The following is a 27,616-nucleotide window of genomic DNA, read 5'->3' as shown; positions in this document are numbered from 1 at the left end:
TCAGCTGGGCCCAAAGGCCCTAAAGTATTTTATTACCCACCCCATTTTGGTGAAAAGACTCAAGAGACCTCAGGAATTATCCTCACACCTTCCTCCAGCTCCGTTTCTCTGCTCTGGTTGAACTTTCCAGAACGTAAGAGCCCTGGTCTACACCTGGTAGGCCGCGAGCTGCCAGAAGAGCAGAGCTGGGTACTGAGAGCTCCCAGGTCCAGATGCGAGTTTCAGAGATTGTGACAGGCGGGCCCCAGGCTTTAGGCTGGGCACCCCAGAATCTAGATGCCAAGTGAGACCAGTGCACACGCGCCACCTGCCCTGTTCCCAGGATCCCGAGTGGTTCCGGGCGGGCTCTCCTGGGGATCCTGATGGCCAGGCTATGGCTCTGGGAGGTGGCTAGAGACTAGCTCAGCGCCGGGCTCCGCTCCAGCGAGGTCCGGGAGCTCTTTCCCAGGCGCAAAGGTTTAGAAATAGGACGGCCTTGCCTGGCCGCCGCCTGGGAGGCTCGGGTCCCCATATATAGTCATATCCACCGTCAACTGGGAGGCCGGCAGGAGGCAGCGAATGGGCGTGCGGGCCCCGCGGGAGGAGCGAGGAGGGGGCACGGGGCGGAGGCAGGAGACTGGGAAAGGGGGCAGGAGGAACAAGCTTTTCCAAAAAAGTATTGGCTGTCCTAAGGAATGCGGTCGCCCCCCTGGGAAAGTACATATCAGAGAGCAGCAGGCAGCTCCGCGCTCGCACTCCGTCTCAGCCACCACACCGCGCTCGTGTCTTTGCTCCTGACGCTGCCTAAGGGCCCCTCGCCACTGCCACCATGGACGCCATCAAGAAGAAGATGCAGATGCTGAAGCTCGACAAAGAGAACGCCTTGGATCGAGCCGAGCAGGCGGAGGCTGACAAGAAGGCGGCGGAAGACCGAAGCAAGCAGGTCTGCGTCTACCCCGCCCCCCACCGCCCCGACTCAGCCCCCGGGACCCCAGCGGGCACCCTTTCCCCGTCCCATCCCAAGCCCAGGGTATCCAGGGGCGCGCATCTTTAAAAAAATTAGAAAGGAAGGAAGGAAGGAAGGAAGGAAGAAAGAAAGAAAGAAAGAAAGAAAGAAAGAAAGAAAGAAAGAAAGGAAAAGAGTTAGGCTGATTGGCTGACTCTAACTTTTCTGTCTTGTCCGCCGAAGATACTGGTGGCCCTTCCAGAGTCTGCGAGGTCCATAAACTCCCTAGAGAGGCTCTTGACCCTCGGGTTTGGGAACCAGTTTTGAAAGAGGAAGGGAGAAAGGATACCAATTCCCGATGTGACTGAAGGGAAGGGTTGGGAAGTCCGTCAAGGCTCAGGTCCTAAAGTGTCCGAAGTTATTTAAACTTTTTGGTTGGGGAGAAAGAGCCCCTGGACAAGAGATGGAGACTTTGGAGGGAAGAGGGGGACTCAATTATTTCCTAAGAACAAAGATGGGACAGAATAGAAGACACAAATGGAAAGCTAGCCAACCAAACAGGGGCGTGTTTCTGTAACCCTTCAAGTCGGGGACCTGAGCTCTCTAAGCTCTCCGCAAGAGAGTGTGGTCCTGGGAGCGGGGGGCGGGGGAGGAGGGCGAGTTAGGGGAGGTGCGAGATGAGTCACTGAGCGGTTCCAGCTCTGGGAGAGAGATTACCTAGGGTCCCTTAAGCCCCAAAGCAGCAATCCCTCAGCCCCAGGGCCCCAGCCAACCTGGCACCCGTTTGTTGTGTGTCTCACACCCGGTCCATGCCGGCCGCCCGCGCCCGCTTGCCGCTGCCCCCAGCTCGAGGAGGACATCGCAGCGAAAGAGAAGCTGCTGCGGGCGTCGGAGGACGAGCGGGACCGGGTGCTAGAGGAGCTGCACAAGGCGGAGGACAGCCTCCTGGCTGCAGACGAGACCGCCGCCAAGGTACCCGGGCGCGCGGCGTGGCACGGCACACGAATGGCTAACTTTCTCTTTCTCTCTCCCTCCCTGTCTTTCCCTGTCTCTCTCTCTCTCTCTCCCGCTGTCCCTGTCCTTTACTGTCTGTGCACCCTCACCCCGCACCTTGCGGGATCACGCTGCCTGCCGCACCCCACACCCTCCTCCCCTCCACCCGTACTCCACCGCCAACTCCCAGCTGGAAGATGAGCTGGTGTCACTGCAAAAGAAACTCAAGGGCACTGAAGATGAACTGGACAAATACTCTGAGGCTCTCAAGGATGCCCAGGAGAAGCTGGAGCTGGCGGAGAAAAAGGCCACAGATGTAAGTGCACGCTCACACTGCCTCCCTCACCTCCTGTCCGCGTGACCATTCTGGGGGTCACCACAGGGACTGCAGAGCAAAGGAGGGGGGGGGGTAAACCTCCTCCTGCCGGGACACCTGCACACAGCCTGGCTGTGGCCCAGAGCACTGGATGCCGCCTCTGACTGCCGCTGCGCACATTCGTTTATATTCCATCCATTTCTTTTTCTCTTTTTCCTCTTCTTTACCTCCTCCCCTTTGGTCGGAGGTGGGTGGGTGAGAAGCTGGGAGAACACAGCCTCCGAACTGGGGACTTGTGGAGGGGAACTTCGCCTCCTGCTGGTATAAAACCTCTGAAGTGTGTGTCATCACCAAGGTTTGTGCAAGACAGAGTTTTCTTGTTTGCCACCCTCAGTGGCCTCCATTGATGAGCCTAGTCTGGATACAGAGAGCCTGGTCTTAAAATGTACTCACATTCTTACTTCAAAGGCTAATCTTGCAGGCTACAGGGGACACTTTGAGGTGCTCTTTCTCACTAGGCAAACCTTAAGACCTGCCCAGGGAAGATGATACTTGCTTGGGTCTGCAGTCTGAGGCACTAGATCCAGAAAGTACGCAGGGAGTTATATATAGCTCAGTGCTTTATAAGGCATAGAGAGCTGGCTGCCCCCCGCCCGCCCCACCCCCACCTGTCAGCCCTCTAACAACCACCGCAAACTCCAGGGGGTGATAGACACAGCTCCAGCTCCGCTAACACCCTCTCCACTGCCCTTTGGAATCTTAACTACAGAGCTAGCCTCTTCTGTCTAGAAAGTCAAGCTGAGGGTCAGTTTTCCAATGGACTGACTTCTTTTCACCCCCACATTCCCCTGGAGAAGCCAGTTAAGCCTAGAGGCCCAATTAGAAAGGAATTCCTTGGGAAGCTGATAACAATTCCAAGAATGTGTGAGCAGCAGACAAAGCTACACCCGAAAGTTGAACCCCCAAGTCTGACAGCAGTTTGTACATATTTGGTTTTGTGTTTTTGGATAATGTGTAATGCAGATTATCCAAGGGTTTTGAAACTGGCAAGGCCTTTTGTATCACGAAAGGCTTGAGATTTATCTAGTGTTCTTGGTAACTGAGTGGTCTAGACAACCAACAACTGGGATCAGACAAAAAGAAAACTTTCAGTGACAGTTAAGTTCCCTGGAAAGGAGGCTTGGGGAGCATGGTTTAGTGAAAACTCACCTGGCTTTAGAAAAACAACAACAACAACAACAACAACAGCCTCCACGCCTTTCTGAGCCAGTTTGTATAATGTGGATCAGATGTCTGCTTTGTCCCTGCTAAATGGAGGATGCCCACATCCCCCAAATCCTCCTGCAGGACATTTATTTAGGTTTTTCAAAAGAGCCGCTGATAGATCTAGGGGAGATATTCCTTATAAGGAAAGGAATTCAGAGAATTTGCAAATAGCCCAGTGTGAAAGAAAGCAGGAGGAAAAAAAGTTACTATAATTCTTAAGGGGGGGGGGAGATAATAATTGTTGTAACTATGGAGTGGTAATCTTGTCTTCAGTGAGAAATTGTGGAGGGGGGGTACTGGAATGGGGTGGGGCAGAAGCAGAAAAGAGGCTATTTAAAGTCAGCTGTGGGGTGGGGCCAGGAGAAGAGGGAGGTTCTTAACACCAGTTTTGGTTCTCTCTATGTGCTGGAAAACTGTCTCTAAATATGGTGAGAGTGTGCACATCTCTGTTTCTTTTGGTTAGTGTATTTCTCATCTACCTCTGTAAAACACCGTTGGCTCTTTGGAGACTAGGAATGTTGAAGGGAGTTTGTGACGTTATATTTAGAGCCATCTTGACTCACTTAAAATAGCTAAGACTTGAGGAGGAAAAGACAGGTGTCGCTAGAGGGAAGAGGTGGAAGTGAAGTCGTCCTTCTGAAGAGTTGCAGTGAGGACGTTTTACTCTCTACTGTTAAAAGTACATTTTTGATTATTATTATTACTAAAATCATTTTCCCATTTTACCAAGCTACTTTACAAGCTATAGTCTTCCAGAAATGGGTTTTTCCCAGTTTAAAAGGTTCTCACTCAGGAGCTAGCATCCCTAGCAATCTGTTTTGGATTTTTACTGTTTTTTCCACCTACAGGAGGCTGAGTCCTGTTAAGACTCCGTTATCTTGGCTCCTTTCCCCCAATAACTGATGGAGCTGATATTTGCAGGATATGAGTCTTTATCCTTCTAGGTCTCCTTCCTGATGTAGTGACTCAGGCTTAACTAAACTCCGGTTTTCCCCTGGGATCTCTTGGGATGGGACCCAGCCACAGTATTTCTTAAATAACCAAAGGATTCCATCCCATAGCTAAACCTAACAACTAACTGCCCGTAGCTCTTCAGTAGTGACATCAGCTTGAAAATAAACTCCTGAAACTGACTTCCTAGTGTTTGAAAAGCCAGACATTAAATCACTAGGGTGGCTGCTTACTGCACTGGCAAGTGACCAGCATTTTCCCTGGCTGCCTTTGGAGGGTGCAGATGCCCTGTCTGGGTATCCTCAAAGTGGGAGACAGATGGTCTGGGAGCTTTGGGGAGGAGTTGTACCCACTGCTGCTCAGCAAACCAACAGCTTGGAAACCAAGCAAGAGTCTCCACCTACAGGACTTGACTGAGGGCCTAGCTGGAGTTTGTAGGCTTGCTTTCTGCAGCATAGACTGGAGGGGACTAGGAATTCCAGAGGTGTTCTGGTTTTGGAAGACAGCCTTGGCAGGAGTGTTTTCTTTTTCTACCTTTGTTTATAACACACACACACATGCACACACACACTTAAACAAGGACTGACTTTAACAGCTCTCTTTGGCCAAGATGCAGGAGGATATAAAGCCCAGAGACTTGACAGGCTTTTTTAAAGCACAGCACAGGAGGGAATGGCCGAGATGGCTTCTTACAGATTGTGTCTGTGTGACTTTGCAGCTGGTAACCAGAGGCTCCTGTAGTCTTGTAGGTGGGTTCATCGGATTCCAGATATCAGGCTGAATTAAAACCAGGAAAGGTTAAGATGCTTGCCTTGTCTGAGATTGCATAACTGGATAGGGGCCCAGCCAAACTCCAAAGGCAGTGCCTGTGATTGTTTAATTATATCGTTTGAGTCTTAACTGTATGTAAGGCATTGTTCCGCGTTTTATAGTATCTGATAATTCTCAACAGCCCCGCGAAGAACCCTGTGCTATTATCCTTGTTTTTCAGAGATGAGGCCTTGAGAAGTCAGTCATTTGTCCAAAGCTACACACCCAGCAGAGACCTAGAAGCCAGATTCAAATCTAGAAATGCTGTATTTAGAAAAGATTAACCACTCCGCATTGTCAGATAGGAATTTACACTTGGCGAGATAACTCAGGTGTTGGGGTTCTTGTAGTCAGAAGCTTGTGTTCTGGGATTCTTTACAAGAACCGGTTCCCCTGAGGTATATTCATACCATAGGCTCCAAGTTCCTTTTTGGGATTCTGGGAAGTCGGGATTACAGAGCGCTCCGGACTGCCAACAGGAGTCGCCATGGCTTTTAGCATTCGGAATGATGGCGCTCTTTATGGCCAGAACAGTTCCTTTAGGGAGCATTCAGGTTTTGGAAGGTTCCTACCCTGGCCCAGCTCCAGAGTAATCGGGATTCCGGAGCTCTCCAAGCGGCCAGCAGGAGTCGCCATAGGCTTTTGCATCTAGGTCCTTTCCTTGGGGCCACCCAGGCGCGGCGGCGGAGTGGAAGCAAACGCCCTCCTGCGGTGGCCTCGCTCCAGGCGAAGCAGCCCAGAGCCAGCCGTCCCCGCGCGCACGCGCAGTGGTTCCACCGGCTGCCTGTTTCCCGGGGTCTGCGGTGCCCCGCCCGCCTGCCAGCCGCGCCCGTCCACTGCTCTCGCGCACCCGCCCGCGGCTCTCTGCGGCCCCGAGGCCGTGACTTCCGGGCTGCTTCTGGGCCGCAGGGGGCGCCGGCATTGCAAAGCCGGCCTGGGCGGAACGCGCCGGACTTGGGCTCGGTAGCTGCAGCAGCAGGAGCAGCAGAAGCAGCAGTAGCAGCTGCAGAGCGCTGAGACAGAGCGCAGCCTCAGCCACCGCCTGGCCATGGCGGGTAGCAGCTCGCTGGAGGCGGTGCGGAGAAAAATCCGGAGCCTGCAAGAGCAGGCGGACGCCGCGGAGGAGCGCGCCGGCAGCCTGCAGCGCGAGCTGGACCAGGAGCGGAAGCTGCGGGAGACCGTAAGGGACCCACCCATCACCCCGAGGCCCCCCACGCCGCACCTGGCGCACCTAGGCCAACTGGAACCCTGCTGCTCAGTCATGCCTTTGTATCTCTCTAGTCTAAAGTCAAAAAACCTCCGGGAGGTAGCAGGAGTGCTGTTGAGAAGGTTCCAGGGAGCGGTATTTTTCCCCTAAGAGGACTGCATTTCTGGGGCGATCATGAATTGTGTCCCAGGGATGTGCACTTTGCGCTACTGGCATTTATTTACTCAAATTGGGGTTGGAAGGAGGAGTCCCTCCTTTTAAAGATCAGTCTCTGGAGAGAAGCACTGTGGGACTTCGGGGCCTTCAGATGCTGGTCTGTGTCGATCCTGTGGTTCCTAAAAGCTATTTCGCTATGGAGGAGGTTAAAGACATTGACCGTACCAGGTTCTGAGGGAAGAACTAGAACTTGCAGAGCTTGCATCCCTTATAGCGTTAGGTTTCTCAGCCTTCCCATCTCCCAAGTAGATATCCCTTTACAATAGATATCCTTTTGTTGCGAGTTTTGGAAAAAGTTGGCCAGATGTCAATGGGTTACTGGTTATACCTCTTGCCGGCTACCCCTCCTCTTTGTCTAATGTAGTACCTGGCTTCCTTTCTTCATAAAGCAAATGTATCCAGCAAACAGAAACAAGGTTTCAAAGGGAGTTTAGGTATTAGAATTTATCAGATGTGTGTGTGTGTGTGTGTGTGCGCGCGCGCGCGCGTGCATGTGTGCACTTATGCGTTCGCATGGGTATTCGCACATGCCTGTGTCTTAAATCAAGGTATTCAAACACCTTGGGAATTTTATGACAAACTATAATATGGTGTCCAGCTGTGCTTAATATACACAGGACTATTCCAAACTGAGTCATTCCTCCAGGCTGAGTGTTTGTAATGGTTGCAGGGCTTGCAGAAACTTCACAATGTGTTTTGTAGAAAATACAGAGAACCAAGGGAGTCTTCCTAAGAGGAAGGCCCAACTAGAGGAAGTTTAAGATAAAAATACAGATAAAGATTTTTTTAAAAAAAAGTCAATGGGTAAAAGATAACAGCATTAGCTTGAGAGGACTAGTTAGCAAAAGTCCCACTGTAAAGGACTCAAGGTAGCTGTAACGCTGATCCATGCCTGGCTAACCACTGTGAATCAGTGAGCTAAAAAGCAGGATGCAGAGCACTGGGCCCAGTTTGGCAGTATTTGAATCCTGGCCCATCTCCTCTCTGGCTGGGGACAATTGTTAGTGCTTTGGTTTCCTCTGAGTCAAATGTGGCTAGTATGTAAAGAGATCACAGCCGGGCTTAGCAGACAGAGGTGGTGCTACTTACACTGCCTTTTCTTAGCAATGTCCAGCCCTGCCTTGCCCAGCATTCTTTACAGTAATGGCTTGGCAGTGGCTCCTAAAAATGGCCTTACTCACTTCATTACCCATAAAATTCCCCCATTTAAGGCTTTTAGTCAACAATTATTTTTCTCAGTTTGAGGAGGGGAATTAGGCAGGCTGGAAGGACTGTGGGTTGAAAAGGCATTAGTGATGGACCCTCACTGGACTCCTGGCCTAGTGATTGGTGGCACACACAGAAGACACACCTGCCGCCTAGTACCTTGTTTTGGTTTGTTTGTTTTTGGTTTGGTTTGGTTTTGGTAACAGCATTCGCAGGCTAGTTTGCTAAGGACAGAGCTTTCATTCATTTTAAAACTTTATGCCTTTATTTAGAGCAGTTTAAATCCTTCCTAAAGAAATTTTAAGACAGTTTTTCAGGAATCCTCTGGCAGGGTGATTGGTCAGGATTCACCACAGAGACCGAGTATGGCCAGTGAGACAAATGCAAACTGCCGCTCACTCCTGACTTTTAGGCTGGAGCTCATGTATGGATGGAGCTAATTTAAGTCGTTATTAGGCATGGCTTAGGCTATGAGTTAAGCTAGCAGTTTCTCTTAGCAGCAAAGATTAAGGTTTGGTGGCAAAGCCATGAGCCACTGCAAAAACTTATTTCAGTGTAGAGTTGGCTCCAGTTCAGGTACTCCGAGGTTCAGGCAGACCTAAGGGGCCCTCTTAAACCGGTATGTACCTTGGAAAAAGCAGGTATCGCTTACTTCCTCCTTGTTTGTTTTCCCAAGGTGTGTGGGCCCTTCAGAATCTTGGAATGAAGTTCCTTTCCTTGCTGGAATGCTTGACTCTAGGTCTCGTGTCCTAAGGGTTCTGTAGGGTGGTGAGAGGTGTGTTTCAAGTAGAAAACAGCCACTTCTCTCTCCAGCTCTCTGGGTAGAACCTGGCAGATGAGGAGACTTAGAAGTGCAGGCAGGTTCTCGATGGATAACTTTATTAATCATGGGAAATAACCGATTTCCAAAACTTCCCAGCCCTTTCCTGACTCTTGAGCATTGGCAGCTTCTTCTGGAACCAGGAAACAGTGTGCTCTGCTTGCCCTGCCACGTCCAGGGTGGCTGTGACTGAGGGGACTCTGGGTCAGCCACAGCACAGCCCCTCAGGACCTTACTCTCTTCCCTGTTGCTACACTAGCATGCCTCCCAAATTACAGGCTTCGGTCCAGATAGAGGAGGTTGTGTTTATCTGCTCTCCATGGGAGTGCCCCTAATGTCGTCCGTCCATCCGTGTGTGTGTGTGTGTGTGTGTGTGTGTTTTCCCTTTCTTGACCATATAAGGGCAGAAGTTTCGCTTGGCTCTAGTCACTTTGGGCTTGCACAGCAGGCTGGGTGAAACCCTCTCTGTGTAACTACAGCTTACATGAAATAAAAGACCTGACCTTTGGTCGTTTCGGGCTCCGCTCAGATTCAGTCAGGACTTTGAGAATATATTCCAGAGCATGGCTTTCAGAGTGAAAGGGTTTTCTTCTGTCTGTACTGGCTCACACATGGGACTTTCATGTCACTCTTAGATTTTTATTCAGGTCTGGTTTGGAATAGCATTTTGCAGTGCTCAAGTGGAAACACGGCTTTCTACACACATATCCCTTGTTGGGTCAGGCAATAGCGAGCGCCTGTTTTATCTGAAGGTAGCCACTTCCTTGTTTGGGGGCAGGGCAAAGGGTAGGAATGGTGAGCTGGCAGGACTTCCTTGGTGGGTGTTAGTACTTTCAGGGGCAGGGAATGTGTACAGCACTGAGGTTCTCACACATGTGAGCACTGGGTGGAGGTTTAGCCAGGGCTCATAATTCCCGATATAACAGTCTCTTTCTGAGTAGCTCACTACATGTTAGGTTCCAGGAGCACTTTTGAAATAAAAGAAACCAGCAACTCAACTGGAAAGGCTTCACCTGCAGGGCCACTCTGAGAAAAAAACCTAACTCAGTGCACCAAGAGTGATCTGCATGCCCAGTAATAGTTTTGCATCTGGGGTCTTGACCCTCCCCCAAATGCCTTACTTCCATCTGCTTTTGACCCATAGGCACAGGGCAGACACATGGCAGCAACCAATACTTAAGACAACCTGGGTGCTGTGATGCCGAGACCCTCTGGAAATATCTAGCAAAGCTTCAACCCTGAGAGAAAAACCAAACTGGAAATAAGCTGGTGAAGGTGACAGGTGTGGGCCTGTGGAGCACAGCACCTAATAAATCAGGGTAACTCATGCGTGTCATCTCTGCACTTGAGATGGCCAAGGCAGAAGCATCGTCTGCCAGCCTAGACATCAGAGTCTCAAAACGAGGGTAGAAGAATAAGAGACGGGACTTCTATTAGAAAATTAAACTTGTCTTGGGGTCTGTTATGCCAGCATAAGAGAGCCCTTGGAGCAGAATGCAAGGTTCCCCCCAGGAAGGTGGTTTGTCAGTGAACCCAGGTACCAGTCTCAAGCTCTCATTCTTGAGGGTTAGAGGGCAGAGTCCTTGTGTGAGCTTCTGGCCACCCACTAGGACATTTTGTCTTTTAAAAAAGAATCAAGATGACTTGCTGATTTTCTTGCAGTAACTGCTTTGCTGATGTTAGCCAGGATCTATCCAGACAGTCTCTTAACTTACTTGGGGTACTGCAGGTCAGGGGATGGTAGGGAACCTTCCACTCTGGTGTCTAGGAGCGAACCCCCAATCCCAAAGCATCCGCAAACTCATATTTGAGAAGCCAAAGGGCTTGGGTTTCAGTCCTGCCTCACATTGCCCTGATGGAGCTCTCCTGAGCTTGCCTTAGCCCTCTGGGTCAGAGGTCCTTCCCTTGGTCTTAGTAGAGAGCTTGCTGGGCAGCTCCTGCAATCCTTCCCAGCTTCCTTGGGTGGTGATGGAAGAGAAAGGCTTGCCATTTACATTGTGGGTCCTGCCGCTTCGCACTGACCTCTCAATCTCTAGGCCTGGGAACCGGGAGTCTCTGTTTCTATTACACGTCTCCCAGTGGGGTCGTACGTCCAGCTAGTGGTGGCCCCTGTGTGATGTTCAGGTTCTAATCCAGTTCAAACAGTAAGGCTTCATGACATATACTTAAGAGTGTCTCCTCCAGATACGGTCTCTGTAGCTTGGCCTTATGCTCTGCCAAAACTGGCCCAAAGGAACCAGTCCTAAGTCCGGACACTGCATAGGCACCCTGTGTGAACCCCTTAGCGGGTCTTGTTGGAGGTCGTTAAATAACCCGACTGCGCTGGGGGAAGGATGCGGGGGGGGGGGGGGGGGGGGGGTGGATATTTACAAAACAGTACTCAACTGAGCTGCCTCAAGAGCCAGTGGAAGTGTGTAGAGGGGGTGGGCCCTTGTGTGCAGAGAGGCAGGAACGAATATGAGCTGCCATGGCTTCTGGTGCTCTGTGTGCCCCCGTTCATTCCCACCTCTGCACATCAGCAGTTATCCTGTGAGCCAGTCGGGTCCTCGAGGTTTGGTTCCACTGTAGGGAACTTAGGATTTCACACGCAGAAGTGTTTTTAAAATCCTGCCCGTGTTTATCTGATTCACCAGCAGCAGGTATAGTGAGGGCACTTGCTTTTATCTTAAATAATAATGATTTTATTATGTAACACTATAGTAAGAAAGGGTCTTTTGTACATGACCTAGGCACTCTAGAGAAATTCATACTAGCCCTTCTGGGCCTTTTAAAAAATGATTTACATGACTTGTCTAATGGCTGGTATTCTTGTAGTAACTAATGCTGGTCAGGATCTATCCTTATAGGTTAGACTATTTGGGGCCCTGGGTGTTCGGAGGTAGCCCAGGGGTCTTGAAACCACTGATCCCAATCGATTTTCTGTTTCTGTTTTTGTTTTCTGTCTCCACCCCACCATCCTGTTTGTAAAAGGAATAGATTTTTTTTCTAGAAATGAAATACATGTAAGAGGAAGAAATTTAACCCGACCCAAAGCTATGACCTTAATATGTATATATTTCCAATTAAAGAGACTGAGGGAGATGGCCCAGAGATTCAAAGCACTTGCTGCTCTTGTAGAGAACCTGGGTTCTGTTCCCAGTACCCACATGGCAGCTCACAGCCCTCTGTAACGCCTGGCTCCGGTTCCAGGTGCTCTGGACTGACTGCAAGCACACGTGTGGTATAATGCACACATGGAGGGAAAACACTAGTACATACAAAATAGGAAGAGTGAGGAACGGTCGTTCGAAGGCAGTTAACTCTCTGTAGTTAAGCAATTGGTTACCCCATCCCTCCACTCTTCGAGGAGAAACTCATCCTTCAGGACATTTCCAGCTTGGCCCAGTTCCAAGCTGTTCTCGGATAATGATTGACCTTGTAGGCTGGTTCAGTAGTAACTGCTCCTCCCATTCATTCCACACTGGCCCTGCTTCCTGCCTCAGGCAGCAGTTACTACATAGTAGCTTTTTTCTTTGAGATAAGTGTGTCTAAAATGTGTGTGTGTGTGTGTGTGTGTGTGTGTATTTTTTTAAAGACTGCAGCCATTCATGGTGGTGGGAGAGTCCCTGTTCACTGCCATTGCTCAGATAAGACCTACACAGATCTACGTGGAGCGCAGAACTGTAGGGTCTCTTTTTCCTGTGACTCAAGGCTGTGATTGCGGCTTCTCTCTAACTGCACACGCTTTCCTAGTTCCCTCGGGAGCTTTGGAAGCTGCTGCTGTTTAAATTAGGGTGCTTTCACTTGCTCAGTTCAGTAGACATTTATGGAGCCCAAGCCTCTGTGGAGAGCGGCCTTGAACTTAAAGACTGGTGCGTAAGTAGAAAGTTGTGGCAGGAGCTCTGAAGAGTGGATTGCCATTGTGAGAAAAATGGCTCCTAAGTATCCTAAGGGCTCATCAGCCTTTGGTGAACACTGGTTGGGAATGGGTGAGGATAAATAATGCTGCCTAGTTAGCAAGGCCCACCTTCCCTTCCAGGCAGCCTAGGCTGGGGCTCAACCACAGAGAGAGGAGGACTCAGAGCAAAAGTACTTACAGCAGGCAGCAGTCATTGCCTACCCAAGAAAGAAACACTTTAATTCAAAGCTTTTTTAATTAAAAGATTAAAATAAAAACAGTATCTATGTTGCTTTTCTCCTTAGACTTGTGAAACTTCTTGTAGCAACCTTGACTTTTAAGAAACTCCAATAAGCTTAGGAAAAAAAAAAATAAACAAACCTTGGGGCAATTTATCTTGGCCTCATTCCAGGGAGGTCAGTTATTCTATAGAGGTTACTGAAAAGGTGGGGCAAGGGGGAAGTTTCTAGATGGTATTAGATCTCCATTTGGTATGGTTTGTTGTTTTGGTTTCGGGTTTTTGTTTTTTTTTAATTTTCCTGGTATGTGTATTTAAAACCACTGGATTTTAAAATATTCAGTCTCATTGTAAGGTTCCTTTGAGAAGTCACATAGAGAAAGGATAGTTGGATGAAACGTGGCATTCCGACTTCCGATCATACTGCTGGGGACTCTGCAGCCGGGCCTGGATATGGCCCAGTGTCCCCTTTTCCTCCCGCAGGGAGCTGTGAGGAAGCTTTTCTTCAAGCAGCAGGTGAAAGGCAAGGCATGGAGACTCGGGCAGGACAGAGCTGTGTGAGCGTGTGTGAGCATGTGTGTGAGCGCATGTGAGCATGTGAGCGTGTGAGCACATGTGGGCGTGTATGAGCGTGTGTGTTGCTGATGGCCCACTCTCTGCTGAGAGTTGTTTCTAGGTTTTTGTGTCTTTCCAAGTGTGATGCTCATGTGTGAGGACCTCAGCTGGTCAGGACTTGCAATAACCTGGAAGATAGTTTAAACCAGGCCCCAGACTTCTTGTCTGGAACCAGCGCATTTCTGAAGGTACCACCCTGGCTTTCTCCCAGTTCTGAAGTGTCTCACTTTCTGCCTAGGCTGAAGCTGATGTAGCTTCTCTGAATAGACGCATCCAGCTGGTGGAGGAGGAGCTGGACCGGGCTCAGGAGCGTCTGGCCACAGCTCTGCAGAAGCTGGAGGAGGCCGAGAAGGCTGCAGATGAGAGTGAGAGGTGAGACTACACAATCCAGCTCCTGTGTGTGTCTGCACACTGCCCAATACATACACACACACACACACACACACACACACACACACACACACGAGAGAGAGGGAGAGATGGCTTAGCACTTAAGAACACTAACTGCCCTTTTGAGAACCATGGTCTGAGTCCCAGCACCCACATGGCAGTTCATAAATGTAACTCTAGCCTAGGGTATCTGATATTCCCTTCTGGCTTCTGCAGGCACCGGGCATGCATATGATACACAGATGTACCTGCAAGCAAAATACCCAGATACATAAAAAAGTAAAATAATATAGCCCAAGAAGTCTCAGACCTAGAGAAAGGAGCTATGGTAACCAAATAGGTAGAAGAGAAAGCATAGATAAACCAGATTCAACCTGTAGGCTCTGCAGAAATGAAATGTTCTGGATTTAATACATGTGTACACACAGACATGGTCAGGGGCTTCTGTGTTTTGCACCCACTCCTACTGTAACCTGACCTTAAAGACCCAGCCTTGTCATAGTAAAGGGAGCCATGGTTCTTGCAGGCCAGCTTTGTTAATTTCTTTCTTAATAGTGGGATGGAACACCCGGCAAGAAGCAACAAAGGGACACAGCCCATCCTGGTGGGCAAGTTATGGTGACAGGAACATGAGGCAGCTGGTCACACACTGGGTCCACAGTCTGGAAGCAGATAGCAATGAATGCTAGGGCTTGGCTAGCTTCTCCTTTTTATGTAGTCAGGGACTCTTTGCCTGTGGAATGGTGCTGCCCACATTTAGAGTGGGTCTCCCCACCCTTACAAGCCCCATCGATAAACTCCCTCACGGGCGTGCCCAGAGGTTTGTTAACCAGGTGATTCTAGAGCCTGCCAAGTTAACAGTCCATTTTAACCATCCTACCACACACTAACCTCATGCAATCTGAAAGGCTTTTGTGTGCAAGTCACAAAGTGTGAGACTACTTCATGAGACTATTGGCATTCTGTTGGTCGAGGGGTGGCATAGCAGTGTGAGCTCAGAATAGTGCAGGCATGCTTTACCCCTGCGGGGAACTGGGCAGGTGAAGGTCCATTTCTCCACCACTACTTTGAAGTGAACCTCTGCCCTCTGGCACTAGATACAAAGAGTCCCTGCAGACTTTAGGGCTAAGGAAGCTTGTTAGCTAAAGTTTTCCTCTTGTTCTTTACTACGGCTTACTTTTCTTTGCTGGTCAAGAGTAGTCTTGTGCATAACTCCCTCCCGGGAGTGCACTTTGAAGGCAATCTGGCAGAACAGGGCTGGAGGAGAGGGGATGTAGAACTCGTTTATTTTGATGATCTCTTCTGGCATCTGAGGGCATTGCACACACGTGGCGCATATGCAAACACGTAGACAAACATTCACAGACAGGAAATAAAAATCAATGCCTTTTAAAGAATAATACTTTATTAAAACTGCTTACTTAAGTTTTGCTAAGTGAAATCCATTTACGGTTTGCTTATGCCACAAATCTATAAACTCTAGATCAGCTAACATTTCCTGAACTGTAACACCATGCTACCGTATCCGGTGCCGAAGTCTTGCCTCCCAGCACCTAGTCATCCATTTTCTCTCTTTCTCTCACACCCTGGATAGGGTTGCTCTGTGTGGCTGTCCTGGAACTCGCTATGTAGACGAGGGCAGCCTCTAACTCAGAGACCCACGTGCCTCTGCCTCCTGAGGGCAGGAATTAAAGGCGTGGGCCACCACACCTGGCTGTTCGTCCATTTCCAATCTGAGGCTTCCCTCAGGAAGAGGGAGAAGGGGCACAATCACTACATTTAACAAATAAGCATGGTAGCTTTCCTTGTTCCCATGCTTCCCAGATGCATATAGGATCCTGACATAGCACCTTCCCACTTAAGAATAGGTAACTTAGGGGCTGGAGAGGTGGCTCAGAGGTTAAGAGCACTGGCTGTTCTTCCAGAGGTCCCGAGTTCAATTCCCAACAACCACAAGGTGGCTCACAACCATCTATAACGAGATCTGGTGCCTTCTTCTGGTGTGAAGCATACATGTAGGCAGAACACTGTATACATAATAAATAAATCTAAGAGAAAGTTTTTTTTTTTTTTTAAGAAAAAAAGAAAAAAAAGAATAGGTAACTTAGAAGTTTCACCAGTACCCAAAATGTTATCATTTTGCTGACCTTCCCTGATACCTGGGTACCCTGTCCCTTTAAGAGACAAGCTCTGCCCACACCCAATCATGCCCCCCCTTCCTGCTGATGCAAGCTGATTTTGAACCTCACTTCAGCCCCTCTCTCTGTTCATCCCTCTTCTGAAGATGTAACTACTGCCTTTCCCCTCCCCCTACCTTCCTCCACAATCCCCTTACACGCATTAAATAAACTCTGTGCCCAAACTCTCGCCGCATAGCGTGTCTGTGTCCCACCACCATGAATCTCGCACAGAGTGCACCCAAAGAGCTCATCCACAGTGAGCAGAGAGAAATACGTGTCTTTTCTGCAGTTTTGCTCTGTGCTCTGTTGAATGGGGCCGTGTTTGCAGAGCCCCATGTTCCACAGAAGCAGTGATTCATCTCTCCGTCTCTGGTCTTCCCCCTTGCTTGTCTTTCCAGAGGCATGAAAGTCATTGAAAGCCGAGCCCAAAAGGATGAAGAAAAGATGGAAATTCAGGAGATCCAGCTGAAAGAGGCCAAGCACATTGCTGAAGATGCTGACCGCAAATATGAAGAGGTCAGTTTCTGGGACCCAGAGCCTTACAGACTCACAGTGGTGACCAGGAATAGGATACTGTCTGGGTCCCTGGGTCTAATGGTCAGCTTTCCTCATAGAAGTGGATGGTTCTGGGAAGCAGGATTCCTTTACCTGCAGAAACTGCTTCTTATTGTGATGAAGCCGGCCAGTCAATCTGCACTGGGAGGAGAGACCAATACCTTCCATACCCTAAAGGCTGGGACAAAAACATCTTAAGCCAGGAAGCGAGAGAGCTGGGCCCTTAGGAAAGGAAGCTGGCCTGCCGTCATGCTCCAGATGTTTCAGTTCAGATACTGTAGAGAACATGGACCCCAGAGCTCCTTGGGAGATTTCACATAGGCCTCTCCAGGGTGGTAGAAATCCTTCGTTAGCCGGGCGGTGGTGGCACATGCCTTTAATCCCAGCGCTCAGGAGGCAGAGGCAGGCGGATCTCTGAGTTCGAGGCCAGCCTGGTCTACAGAGTGAGTTCCACGACAGCTAGGACTATTACAAAAACAAAGAGAAATGCTTCGTTAGCAAGGGCTCTATCTGCAGTGACGTAGTCCCCTATGGAACGACGTGTGATGGTGACCGCCACAGTGACTTAGGCTCCGGTTTCTCTTTCTGCATTTCATCACGATTGTCTGAAACTGCCCAGGGTTTGGAGCTGCCTCGGAGGAACCTTTCCTCTGGGCCGGCGTTTCTGGCTTCAGGTTTGACCTTGCAACCATCTCACTGGATCTGGCCTTCTGTGCAGATCTCCGTGTGGTGTAGTCGCTGGGCGTATTTTTGGTGCTCTCTCGACAGCCCCCTTCCTTTTCAGTCTAAAATGCCTCCTCATGCCTCATCGTCCTGCTATTTTTAAGATTGCAGATTTCATATTCCTCTCATTCCGAGAATTGCTCTGGGTGCTGTGTAATTATCTAGACTCCACCTGGAGCTAACCACTCCGGTCTCTGAGCAGGGGCCCCGGTCTCTGCTGAGGGAACGTTGCCTGTGTCTAGTCTGCGGAAAGAAGAGCGGTCCATTTGTAGTTGACTAGAATCCCTAGGGCCCGCGGATATGATCGGTACCCTATAACCACCCCTACACCAAGTACACAATACCTCAGTGTGTCTGCTGTGTTTGCCCTGCTGCAGGTGGCCCGTAAGCTGGTCATCATTGAAAGTGACCTGGAACGTGCAGAGGAGCGGGCTGAGCTCTCAGAAGGGTAAGCAGGCCCATTGCCACCACATGTGGGGATGCTGCAGAGCAGTGACTAAAAACAGCATGACCTTCTAGCAGCTGCACCTTCGCCCACCTCGGCTCCAGGCTCCTTGCGTGCTCAATGTGCTGTGGATGAGCCACGAGCGTGGAACATGGAGGAACCATGTGGGGTGTCTGTGAATGCGTGTGGCACTGCATGCCTTACCTGCACTGATTTTGTGAATGGCCTTGTGCATTTCCTGTGTCCACTAACAGCCAAGTTCGACAGCTGGAAGAACAATTAAGAATAATGGATCAGACCTTGAAAGCATTAATGGCTGCAGAGGATAAGGTACTGACGGCTCACGTATGGTTTTTAGGTTTAACTGCATCCCAGACAGCTTTGAGCTTGCAATGCCTACTGGTTGGTTTGCTGTAATGACTGTACCTTCACTACACCCTCTGCTGTTTATATCTTGCTTCAATTGCTTTCTCTTGGTCCTTTATGCTCTTTGTTTTTCCCTTCATAAATACTCGGAGGGGTGGCCACTAAGAAGCCAAACGATCACACCTTGGAGATGCTGGATTTTGTCCCTCTGTCCCTCCACTGTTGCAGTGGAAGGCAGAGCCTATGACAAAACCAAGCTTCATGCCTCGTGGTTTGGCTACTTAAGGCAGCCCCCACCCCACCCCCCGTCTCTAGGACTCAGTTTTCATTTTTTCCCATCCCTCTCCTTTTTTTCTCTCCTCGCTCCTTGGGCTTGTCTCCCACCTTTTCTGCTTCTGATCGAAAACATTAGCAAATGTGCCGAGCTTGAAGAAGAGTTGAAAACGGTGACGAACAACTTGAAGTCACTGGAGGCTCAGGCTGAGAAGGTAGGCCAGGCGCAGGGATTGGGGACGACACCTTTGGAAAGGGCTGCTCCAAAGAAGCCCTGCTGGTAGAAATAATGGCACAGGAGGCATTTTAGCAAGGGGCAGCATTTTAAGACAATTTCCTAATGGTCCTTGGATGGTAGGATGGTTTTTGTTTGGTTGGTTTTGTTTGTTTAGTTTCTTTATTAAGAAAAAGATTAACAGAGAATGTATCTTATGTTGGGCAAATCATCAATTCAATTTAAACAAAACGCCAAGTGGATAAGTTATCTCTCTCTCTCATCCCATGTAAAGCAATAGGCAAGAAAGCAGAGAATGTATTGTAGTGTGCCATGTGATACCTGAGGTCCTGTTACCTGCTAGGGGATCCCCAACATATGTTGGTTGGGCTGGCACGTTCCTCGTGTAAGAAGGCGTGAGTGTGAGAGCCGCGGCCTGACATCTGGAACGCTCTTTCTAATTACAGTACTCGCAGAAGGAAGACAAGTACGAGGAGGAGATCAAGGTCCTTTCCGACAAGCTGAAGGAGGTAATGCGAGAACCTGCAAGAGGCTGTCTGGATGGTGGTTAAGGTTCTGTGGAGTGGGTGAAGGCACCGTCCTTTTGAGTCGAACGGTCCAAGTCAGGCGTGTTGAGAGGTTTTCTGTGTACCGTGTTAGCTAGCTGCCGTCGCTCACAGGGACTGAACCTGACTCTCGCGGGTGATGAACACCTGAGGTCCATCCTCTGGTTTTCCCTGTACCTGTAGCTACTGGTCGGAATCTCCCTGACCTTGATTCAAATGAATTAAATCATCATTACAGGCTGAGACCCGGGCTGAGTTTGCCGAGAGATCAGTAACTAAATTGGAGAAGAGCATCGATGACTTAGAAGGTAAGGTTTTTAACATTTTAAAGTCAGACCTTGTTGTTGAATATCTGTCTTGATAAAGCAGTCATGCGATCCGAGGGCTTCCACCCTGACAAAACTCTCAGTCTTGCTCTCTCACTTCCTGTCTGGCTCTCCTCTGGGGTTCTCACCTGTGACACTGAAACTCGGACCCCTTGGGGTGGTTTGTCAGTACCAGACAGCTTACTCTAATTTCTTGGACTTCGGAAGTGGGTCTGGGCTGTTTTTTCACTGAGTGAATAATTATAGATGGATGTGACTCTGCTTTATTCTGTGTCTCTGGTGATATTTCCTAATTGTCAGAACAGTGTGGGTGTGTTTTAGACACGCCCATCTTCCAAGTGTGTGCCCGGAAGAAGGCTTTGGTTTTCTTTTCTTTTTTAAGCCATTCATTAGCAAAATAGTCTATATTCTGAAAGGACAGAGGCAGGAATCAATAGGGCAGCAAGTCTCAAGATTACACTTAAGCATTCTTAAAGGGAAAAAAAAATCAACCATACATCACAGGCAGAAGGGGTTGAAGGAGGGCTTGAAGGGTGTTTAATTACCAAGACAGCAGCCAGGCATGGTAGCATTCACCTTTGATCCCAACACTCAGGAGGCAAAGGCAGGTGGATTTCTGAGTTTGAGGCCACTCTGGGATATACAGCAAGTCCCAACCTAGCTATGGAGACTAGAAAAAGAAACAGAAAAACAAACTAACAACTAACAAGAAAAAAGAAGAGAGAATGGGATGTGGGTACAAGCCTGCTAATGTGTGGCAAGAACAAACCCACCACCATTACAAAAATTAAACTGCAGACAAGCCCCAAACTGTGGCTTCCTTTTCTTTTCAAACTTCTGGTGCTAGCAACAGGCACCTCAAGAGAGAGAACCATGAGAATAATTTAAGTACTGCCAAAAAAAAAATCAAAATCCCACAGTCTGGCCTGGGCAGGAAGCGAGTGGTTTGAAGGTAGCATTGCAGATTGTCATTGAAAACTGAACTTGCTGCCTTGAATACCCCCACCCCACACACACACACAGCTGATAGCTGCAGGTTGCTGACTACTCCAAGGGAAGCAGACAGCTCTGTGAAAACAAAGAAGTTCCATTGCCCACCAGAGGAGACAGTCTTCTGTGGGTGTCCTTAGGATTTAACAGTTCATTGGTATTACCTACCCTTGGTGTTGTGTTTTTCATATTGGGTCTTCCTCATTTTATCTTCTAATGGGTTTTTGTTCTCTTTGTTTTTGTTTCGATTCCTTTAAAAACAAATCGCACGCCTCCTGCGTTGGCCATCTGCTGCGGCACCAACCCCTTCATGCATTGCCCTTTCCTTGCTGACGTGTCGGGATGGCGCCCACGCCACTCTTGCTCACCCTCCATCTCTTGACCATTCTCCATGTCCTTGCACCTCTGCCTTCCACTTCCTGCTCATAGATGAGCTGTACGCTCAGAAACTGAAGTACAAAGCCATCAGCGAGGAGCTGGACCACGCTCTCAACGATATGACCTCCATGTAAATGCTCATGCTCCCTGCCTGCTCGCACCCTCACCCTCATGCTTGTGTGATGAACTCACCATGGCTCCCTTCTCAGTCTCTGCTCTCCATTTTTGCACCTTTTGTTGGCTCTCTTGCATAGCCTAGCGTAGCCACGGTCTTTTTCTCATTGTGCTAACAAAGACCAAATGGACCCAATCCACGCAAAACATTCCAGAGTCCTTTTATTTCATAAATGCAAATCTGGCTTCTTTCCACTGAGAGATGAACTGGACTCTGAATGGCCCTGAGTACTATCCTTTTAAAACCTAAAACCAGACTCAAATAAAACTAGAAGGCCATGTTGCAGTGATGCAGGAAGCTAGGAAGAAATATCAGGTTGTTTCCTGGGATTCTGTGAAGTACAATATGATCATTTTCACTTAACACTGTTAAGTTTAAAGTATTCAGATTATTAAAAATCTGAGGAAAAGGAAATGGGCATGACCAAGTACATATCTCTGCTTCCTGTTAACGAATTCCAGAGTATGACCAGCCTTGGTAGTACCCGACTTTTATCTCAGTACATGGGAGGAAGAGGCAGGTATATCTCTGAGTTTGAGGCCAGCCTGATCTATAGCAAGTTCCAGACCAGCCAGGGCTATATAGTGAGACCCTGTCTATAAAAAGAGAGAGAGAGAGAATTCTAGATAAAAAATGAATGGTTTCCTGAGGAACCAAGTCTTTTATTTGCTGTGTCTATTATATTGAATGGAATTAAAATACCCACAGTAAATGCTCGCCACAACTGACATCAGAGAAACAAGAAATAAAACATTTACACAATATGAATTTGTAAGTTAATGTTCATATTTTACTCATGTGAGTAATAGTTGGCCTTGTTTGAGGACCCACAGGCATACACAGCTAATTTACATATTACTAACCACATTTATGCCCCTTGGAATTCTAACCCCTGGAGTGTTTCACAGCGGTTCTGATACTGCTGGCTTCCATCAAAGCTGGGAATGGCGTTTCTCTAACCGTCCAGAAATATAGTAGCCTCGGGCATGCCATGCGCCTGCTGCCTTGGAGGTTCCAGAATATCCTTTAGGAACCTGGCTGTCACCATAGAAACAAGAGCATGCCTCTTCCCCACCACTTGTCAGTGAAGAGCGGAACCAGGTCACCTGTAGCCTGGTCCTCCCCAGTGCTCAGATGTGATGCTCTCTGGGGGAAACTCTTGAGTGTGACGAAAGTCCCAAAAGGAGGGTTTAGTTTAAGGTTTGTTTTTAAGTTCTGCTTTTAGAGTAAAGTTTGTAAGATCTTCCTCGAGGTTGGCCCATGACAGCCTTGGGTCCAGGCACTAGTTGGCACGGATGGCCTCCCCCAGGTGCAGCTGGCAGTGGGTTTTACACGCCTTAGTACTCGCTTGCATTTCCCGTACTGCATTCATCCGTGTGGTTTTCCTCCTTCCTTTTCCATTGCACCACTGTGTGTGTCTCTCTCTCACCTTTTGTTCCACACAGATAAGTTTCTTTGCTTCACTCCTTCCAAGACTCCTTCGTCAAGCTGGATGTCCCACCTCTCTGAGCTCTGCATCTGTCTGTTCTCCAGCTGACCCAGGTTTACTTTTAGCGCCCACCTTCGGGCCGGGCACATACTGTGCCGTCCGTTGTACAGGAGCTGTCCACCCAGTGTAAAATAAACACTGTAAGCTATTCCCGTTTGCTATTCTTTTACTCCTTATTTACTGACGCTTTCGTCTCAACACTGAATAAAGCTGCAGCTCAGCTTCATGCGTCTCGGGGTACATTTTTCTTCTGAACACTGTATGCTAACATCAGGAGTTTTTAAATAGTAGTTCCTTGTGCAACTTTTACAATAATACCTGGTTTTGAGATACTGGAGTAAGGGCCCAGCTATCTGTGGTTTTAGGAACTGTGATGGTTCTGACAGTTTGGGTTCAGAACCTCCACACAGTAGATAGTGGGAATCAAATTCTGGCTTGAGCAATGTCTTCCCTGCCAAAAGTTTAGTTTGGGGTGTGGCGCCCTCTCTGTGCTGGTACGGAGATGGCTCCATCTGGCTCAGTAATTGAAGTCTGTGTAGCCATCCTGTACTCTGTAGCCAGGGAATTTGCATATTGTGAAGAACTAGGATTCTAGCATTGTAAATCATGGTTATTATATTGTCCTATTACACAGAGATGAGTCAAAGCATTCGTCTTTAAATACGTTCATTACCCAGATACATTCATTTTGAACACAAAAATCACATTATAGAATTTCTAAATATTAGCTACATTTGAACTGTGGTTTATTTTTGGGATGTGAAGCACAGCATATATTCTACAGAAAGTGTGCTTATATAGGGAGTTTAACCCCTTCACTTATGGACCATTGCAGCTGATTCACAACCCACCCAGCCCAAGAAGCAATGCTTGATATCACTCACAAACAGCTAAGTAACCTTTATTTGAGAATTAAGACTTTAAAACAGTGTGACCTCTAGCATCTTAGCTCTTAACATCAGCCTGGCTCCGTTCCTGTGTCTTAGCATGAGTAACCCTCTGGCTCATGTGTGGTACTTGTTAGCCTAGTAAGACTGGCATACCACTCTCCTCAAATCAGTTTGGGCAAACTCTGAAAATAGCCATTTACTCTGAACTCTTCAGAGCAGAGCGATTTTTTTTTTTTAACAGAGAGTCTGGATTAAAATATTTTAATTAATGATATGGTAGACTCTAATTTTAGGATCCAGGCAGTGTCTCTTCACCAAAGGGTGCAAAGGCTTCTGCAGTTTTCTGGGGTTTTTTGGGGGAAGGGGGATGTTTTGTTTTGTGATTTTTTTTTTTTTTTTTTTTTTTTTTGGTGAGGGGTGTCTTGTTTTGTGTTTGTTTTTCTTTCCCTGAGGCTCCTTGGGCCTACTTTTCAGTGATTTTGGAACCTTGTTCTCTTTAAAGTTCAGAATAATAGTAATGCCCTTTCTCAGAGCATTCTGTCACAGAGGAAACGAGACTCTTGGAGTTCTGCCAAGCAGACATTAAAGCATCTTGGGATACAAATTTCTTGACTTTCCCCAAGATTTCTCACTCCTATGAGCATTCACTGCAAGGGAACTAGGAACAAACGGATCACGAAGGCCTATCCCGGGTAGCTTAAGGTATGTACATCAGGAGCATAGACAGCGAGTTTATCGAGAACCTGCTTAGTGGCCTTCTAGTTGAGCAAGGGCCAGGCTGTGTCGGCAACTCTTTCAAGAGCTACAGTTGAACCAAACCAACAGCATTGCCAGCTCTGAGACCAGAGGCCTCAAGACGACTGGGATGCGTGCAGAACAGGAGAGAGCCCTTACGAATGTGTCTGGTCCCCGCCTTGAGGTCGTCTCAGTCTCAAGTGCTACCTGGAGGAGGTGACAGCTGACTGGAGTTTTGGATATTCAGCAAATTTAGATAAGAGGAAAAGGCATGGCATTTGGAAAACATAGTTCTTCGTAGTACGTCCGCAACAGACATCAGGAGTGTAGCAACTTCCCCCACCTCCCACCATTTATGAGAGAAAGTTGACAGAATCGCTCTGTTCCCAGCAGTGAGCGCCGTGGCTGCTCACTAGGCAGTAGGATTCTTAGCTCTCCATGATCATCAAGTAGAATGTCCAGGTCCGCATGAGAGTTACCGTCATTCAAAGCAACCACACACACCCTGCTTTTCCTAGTAGGTGCTAGCTTCTTTGTCACCAGGTGTCCCCTGGCTCATCAGACACAGGCTGAGTTCTGTGGTTGACTGCTTTGCCGCCTGAGTGGACTACAAGGCAGTACCTAAAGCTTCGATCACACTGGGCAGGTGTAGATGTGTGAGAAGGTCTATTGGGGGCGGGGGGCACATACCACATTGTACATCCGGAAGTCGGGGACAGCTTGTCCGAGTTGGTTCTTTCCTTCCACCGTGTAGAACCTGGGGACCAAACTGTCATCAGTCTCTGGCACAAGCACCTTTACCTGCTGAGTCATCTCCCTGGCCCAGTTTTATTTATTTTATGCATGCCGTCAACACCCAGCATGAATCTCATCCTCTTGAAGCACACAGATAAGTTCTGAATCAGTGTTGAGTGGAGATAAATACTTGCTTGCTGTGGGTAACACACCACTGAAATCAGAGGAGAGTTCAGACTTTGCATGTGCCCCTGTGTCTAGAGGGGAGTTTTTCGAGACATGTCCTTATGGCGGAAATGGTAGTACTAACTCAGCACCACCCTGCACCTGAGCAGTGAGGATGAGGTTCAAGAAGAGTGGACAGAAGTGGGCTGGTCAGGGGCTCACCTAGAATCTCTGCGGAGCTCTAGCAAGGCATGAGTGGCAGGGCCTGGCCTCCAGCCTGGCCTTAGTCCCCAAATCTGTTGTCCCAAACTACACAAAGCTCAGGTCACAGGATGGTTTTAGTGAGGTGCAAAAGGAACATTGGTTCCTTCCTGCATCCTGCACCTCCTTCCTTCTGCTCTACATCTCCATCAAGGTTCCAGCACTTTCTCCATTCTCCCAGGCCTTGCCATGCACTGTCGCAGGGCACACGGTATAGGACCTTGGGTCAGGGTACACCACTGCTGTCCTGTGTATCCATGTTTTCCAGTCTGTTAACTGCCTCTCACTGACTCGAGCTAACCTCTTCTTCCTTCTGTCTCCTCTTTTCTGCTAACCCTTGCTGACCTGTCCAGACCAGCTCTACCATCAACTCGAGCAAAACCGCCGCCTAACTAACGAGCTAAAGCTGGCCCTGAATGAGGATTAAAAATTTGTGTGGAGAAACTTGGGCCAAGTTCTAGGAATGGAGCCCATGTTCAGGAAATCTATGACTCATGGGATTGAAAACGATCGCTTTCTGCAGAAATGGGAAGGAAAGGCATTGGTTGGAAGACCAGTCTTGCCTTGTTTTCCTCTGTATGTCTCAGTTAAATCCCTATTAACCCCCCAAAGTTTTTATGATATATTATGTATATGTGAAAATATTTATACCAATCAATTCAGCCCTTCCCACATCAACAGGTCTACTTTGAACTGACTGATAATGAGGGCCTTTCCCCACCAAAAAAAAAAAAAGTTTTTCTATTTCCTCTTAGCCAGCTGTGAGTCCTGCTTTAAATATCTATTACAAATGTGTGTCCCTAACATCTTCATAACATGTATAGTGTTTGAACTGTGATTCAATGTACCTATGCTTGGGCAAATAGCTTTTGAAAGCAGGAGCTCATATCAGAAGTCCCTGGTTGAAAGGTATGCTTCGTTTAGCTTAACGGTGTTGGATTCTGATGGGTGTCATTCTAATATGTAGAATACCATAAAAATACTAAGAGACTGTCCTAATGAAGTGTGCATGAGGTGTGTCCATAACCATTTGTGAGCAGTAGAAATAAACCATTTAAAAAGTGGTTAGAAACCTATTTATGTCATCTTCGTTTCTGTGAGGTTGTGTGCTCACACAACTACCAGATCTTTAACTGCCTGTAACCCAGAATCCTCTGCTGGTATTAACTTCAGTTTGTGTAACAATGCTCTCTACCTGTATTTGGTTTCTGCCCCTCCCTTGTTCCCGCAGCACCCTGTGGGTGAGCCTTCACCAGACACACCCTGCCCTTGCCGTCAGGGTGGATGGATGGTGTAGGTGCACCCTGGGCCTTGTCTGGAAACGAGTGATATCTTAAGCATGTAGATTGTTGCTCCTCTTCTGTGTGTGCGACTGATGTTTGCTTACTACGTGTGCAAACCACTACCACGTCTGGCGCACAGCTACTCATGACTTAATTTTCTAATCCCATCACAGAGAAAGTGGCTCATGCCAAAGAAGAGAACCTTAGTATGCACCAGATGCTGGACCAGACCTTACTGGAGCTAAACAACATGTGAGAGCCTCCTTAGCCGCGGCCACACCCCTTCATTCCCCTGTCATTGTTTTCTTTCGTTTTCAAACACCCGCTTACCAGGAAACTCCTTCGACGCATTTTTATATACTTTTAACCACTGTCACCGAAACATCTGCAAAGAGCCAGCTAGGGCAGGGGGTGGGGAAAGACACGCAGAAAGGCAAGCCCCGGTTGGGGCCCTTATCACTTAATCGTGCCATTTCCCAGGATGATGTTGCCACACTTAGCGTTTTAGGCATGCGGTTTGCTTAGCCAGGGTAGGAAGCCTCACAGAACCAGAAAGATTTCCAGCCAGAGTGCCAAGGTAGAGTCACCAAGAAGACTGATGTTGGAGACAATCGGGTGCGGATTGGTGCTACTTTAAGCAAAAGGACCCCTGAGGGTCTTTTGTTCAATATTATACAATTTAGACCTCCGTCCAACACTAATTTATTTTCAGTTTTACCGCAAGACAAGACTATGGGTTTCTTATGCCTATCTTCATTAAAGCCGAGGGTCTGGAAGCCACACTGGTCTTTAAAGAGTTCCTTTCCTTCCCAACTGACACCCCTGCAGCCTCTTCCCGCTCAGCAGCGAGAGCATTCCGTGGGGAGTGCCCCCTTTGCAGTTCTCTATGTCAGGGTGAAAGATCTTAGGCACTACATACATAACTGGTAAAGAACCGGCATTTTCTGAAGAGTTATAACTATATGTAAACATTGTATAATGATATGGAATAAAATGCACATTGTAGGACATTTTCTAAATCTGGTGGGCCTGTCGTT

General features: G+C 48.3%; 1 protein-coding gene across 20 annotated transcripts; it reads left to right on the top strand.

Moving 5' to 3' along the window:
• The first annotated feature begins 684 nt into the window (after nucleotides 1-684).
• Nucleotides 685-27,598, top strand: Tpm1 (tropomyosin 1). Of its 20 annotated transcripts, none has more exons than XM_038321292.1 (10): nucleotides 685-922; nucleotides 2,109-2,234; nucleotides 13,679-13,812; nucleotides 16,409-16,526; nucleotides 17,666-17,736; nucleotides 18,512-18,587; nucleotides 19,054-19,116; nucleotides 19,391-19,460; nucleotides 20,898-20,976; nucleotides 24,890-26,746. In XM_038321292.1, the coding sequence occupies exons 1-10, from the start codon at nucleotides 809-811 to the stop codon at nucleotides 25,026-25,028; spliced, it is 990 nt and encodes a 329-aa protein (XP_038177220.1). In that variant the 5' UTR covers nucleotides 685-808; the 3' UTR covers nucleotides 25,029-26,746. The 20 variants fall into 20 exon arrangements, with proteins under 20 accessions (XP_038177220.1, XP_038177218.1, XP_038177239.1 ...); XM_038321290.1 differs by lacking the exons at nucleotides 2,109-2,234; nucleotides 18,512-18,587 and adding exons at nucleotides 1,772-1,897; nucleotides 17,988-18,063 and having other exon boundaries at nucleotides 689-922; XM_038321301.1 differs by lacking the exons at nucleotides 2,109-2,234; nucleotides 18,512-18,587; nucleotides 24,890-26,746 and adding exons at nucleotides 1,772-1,897; nucleotides 17,988-18,063; nucleotides 22,467-22,660 and having other exon boundaries at nucleotides 693-922.
• The last annotated feature ends 18 nt before the right edge of the window (nucleotides 27,599-27,616 follow it).

Source organism: Arvicola amphibius, chromosome 3 (genome assembly GCF_903992535.2).
Source record: "Arvicola amphibius chromosome 3, mArvAmp1.2, whole genome shotgun sequence".
Classification (NCBI taxonomy): Eukaryota; Metazoa; Chordata; class Mammalia; order Rodentia; family Cricetidae; genus Arvicola; species Arvicola amphibius.
This window is presented reverse-complemented; position numbering and strand designations above follow the sequence as displayed.

Bases quoted from the DNA above. Each gene is read 5' to 3' on its own strand.
- Tpm1 (XM_038321292.1), top strand. From the start codon at position 809: ATGGACGCCATCAAGAAGAAGATGCAGATGCTGAAGCTCGACAAAGAG. The intron at 923-2,108 runs GTCTGCGTCTAC...GCCAACTCCCAG, and splicing joins CGGAAGACCGAAGCAAGCAG to CTGGAAGATGAGCTGGTGTC. The intron at 20,977-24,889 runs GTAAATGCTCAT...TCCACCGTGTAG, and splicing joins CTCAACGATATGACCTCCAT to AACCTGGGGACCAAACTGTC.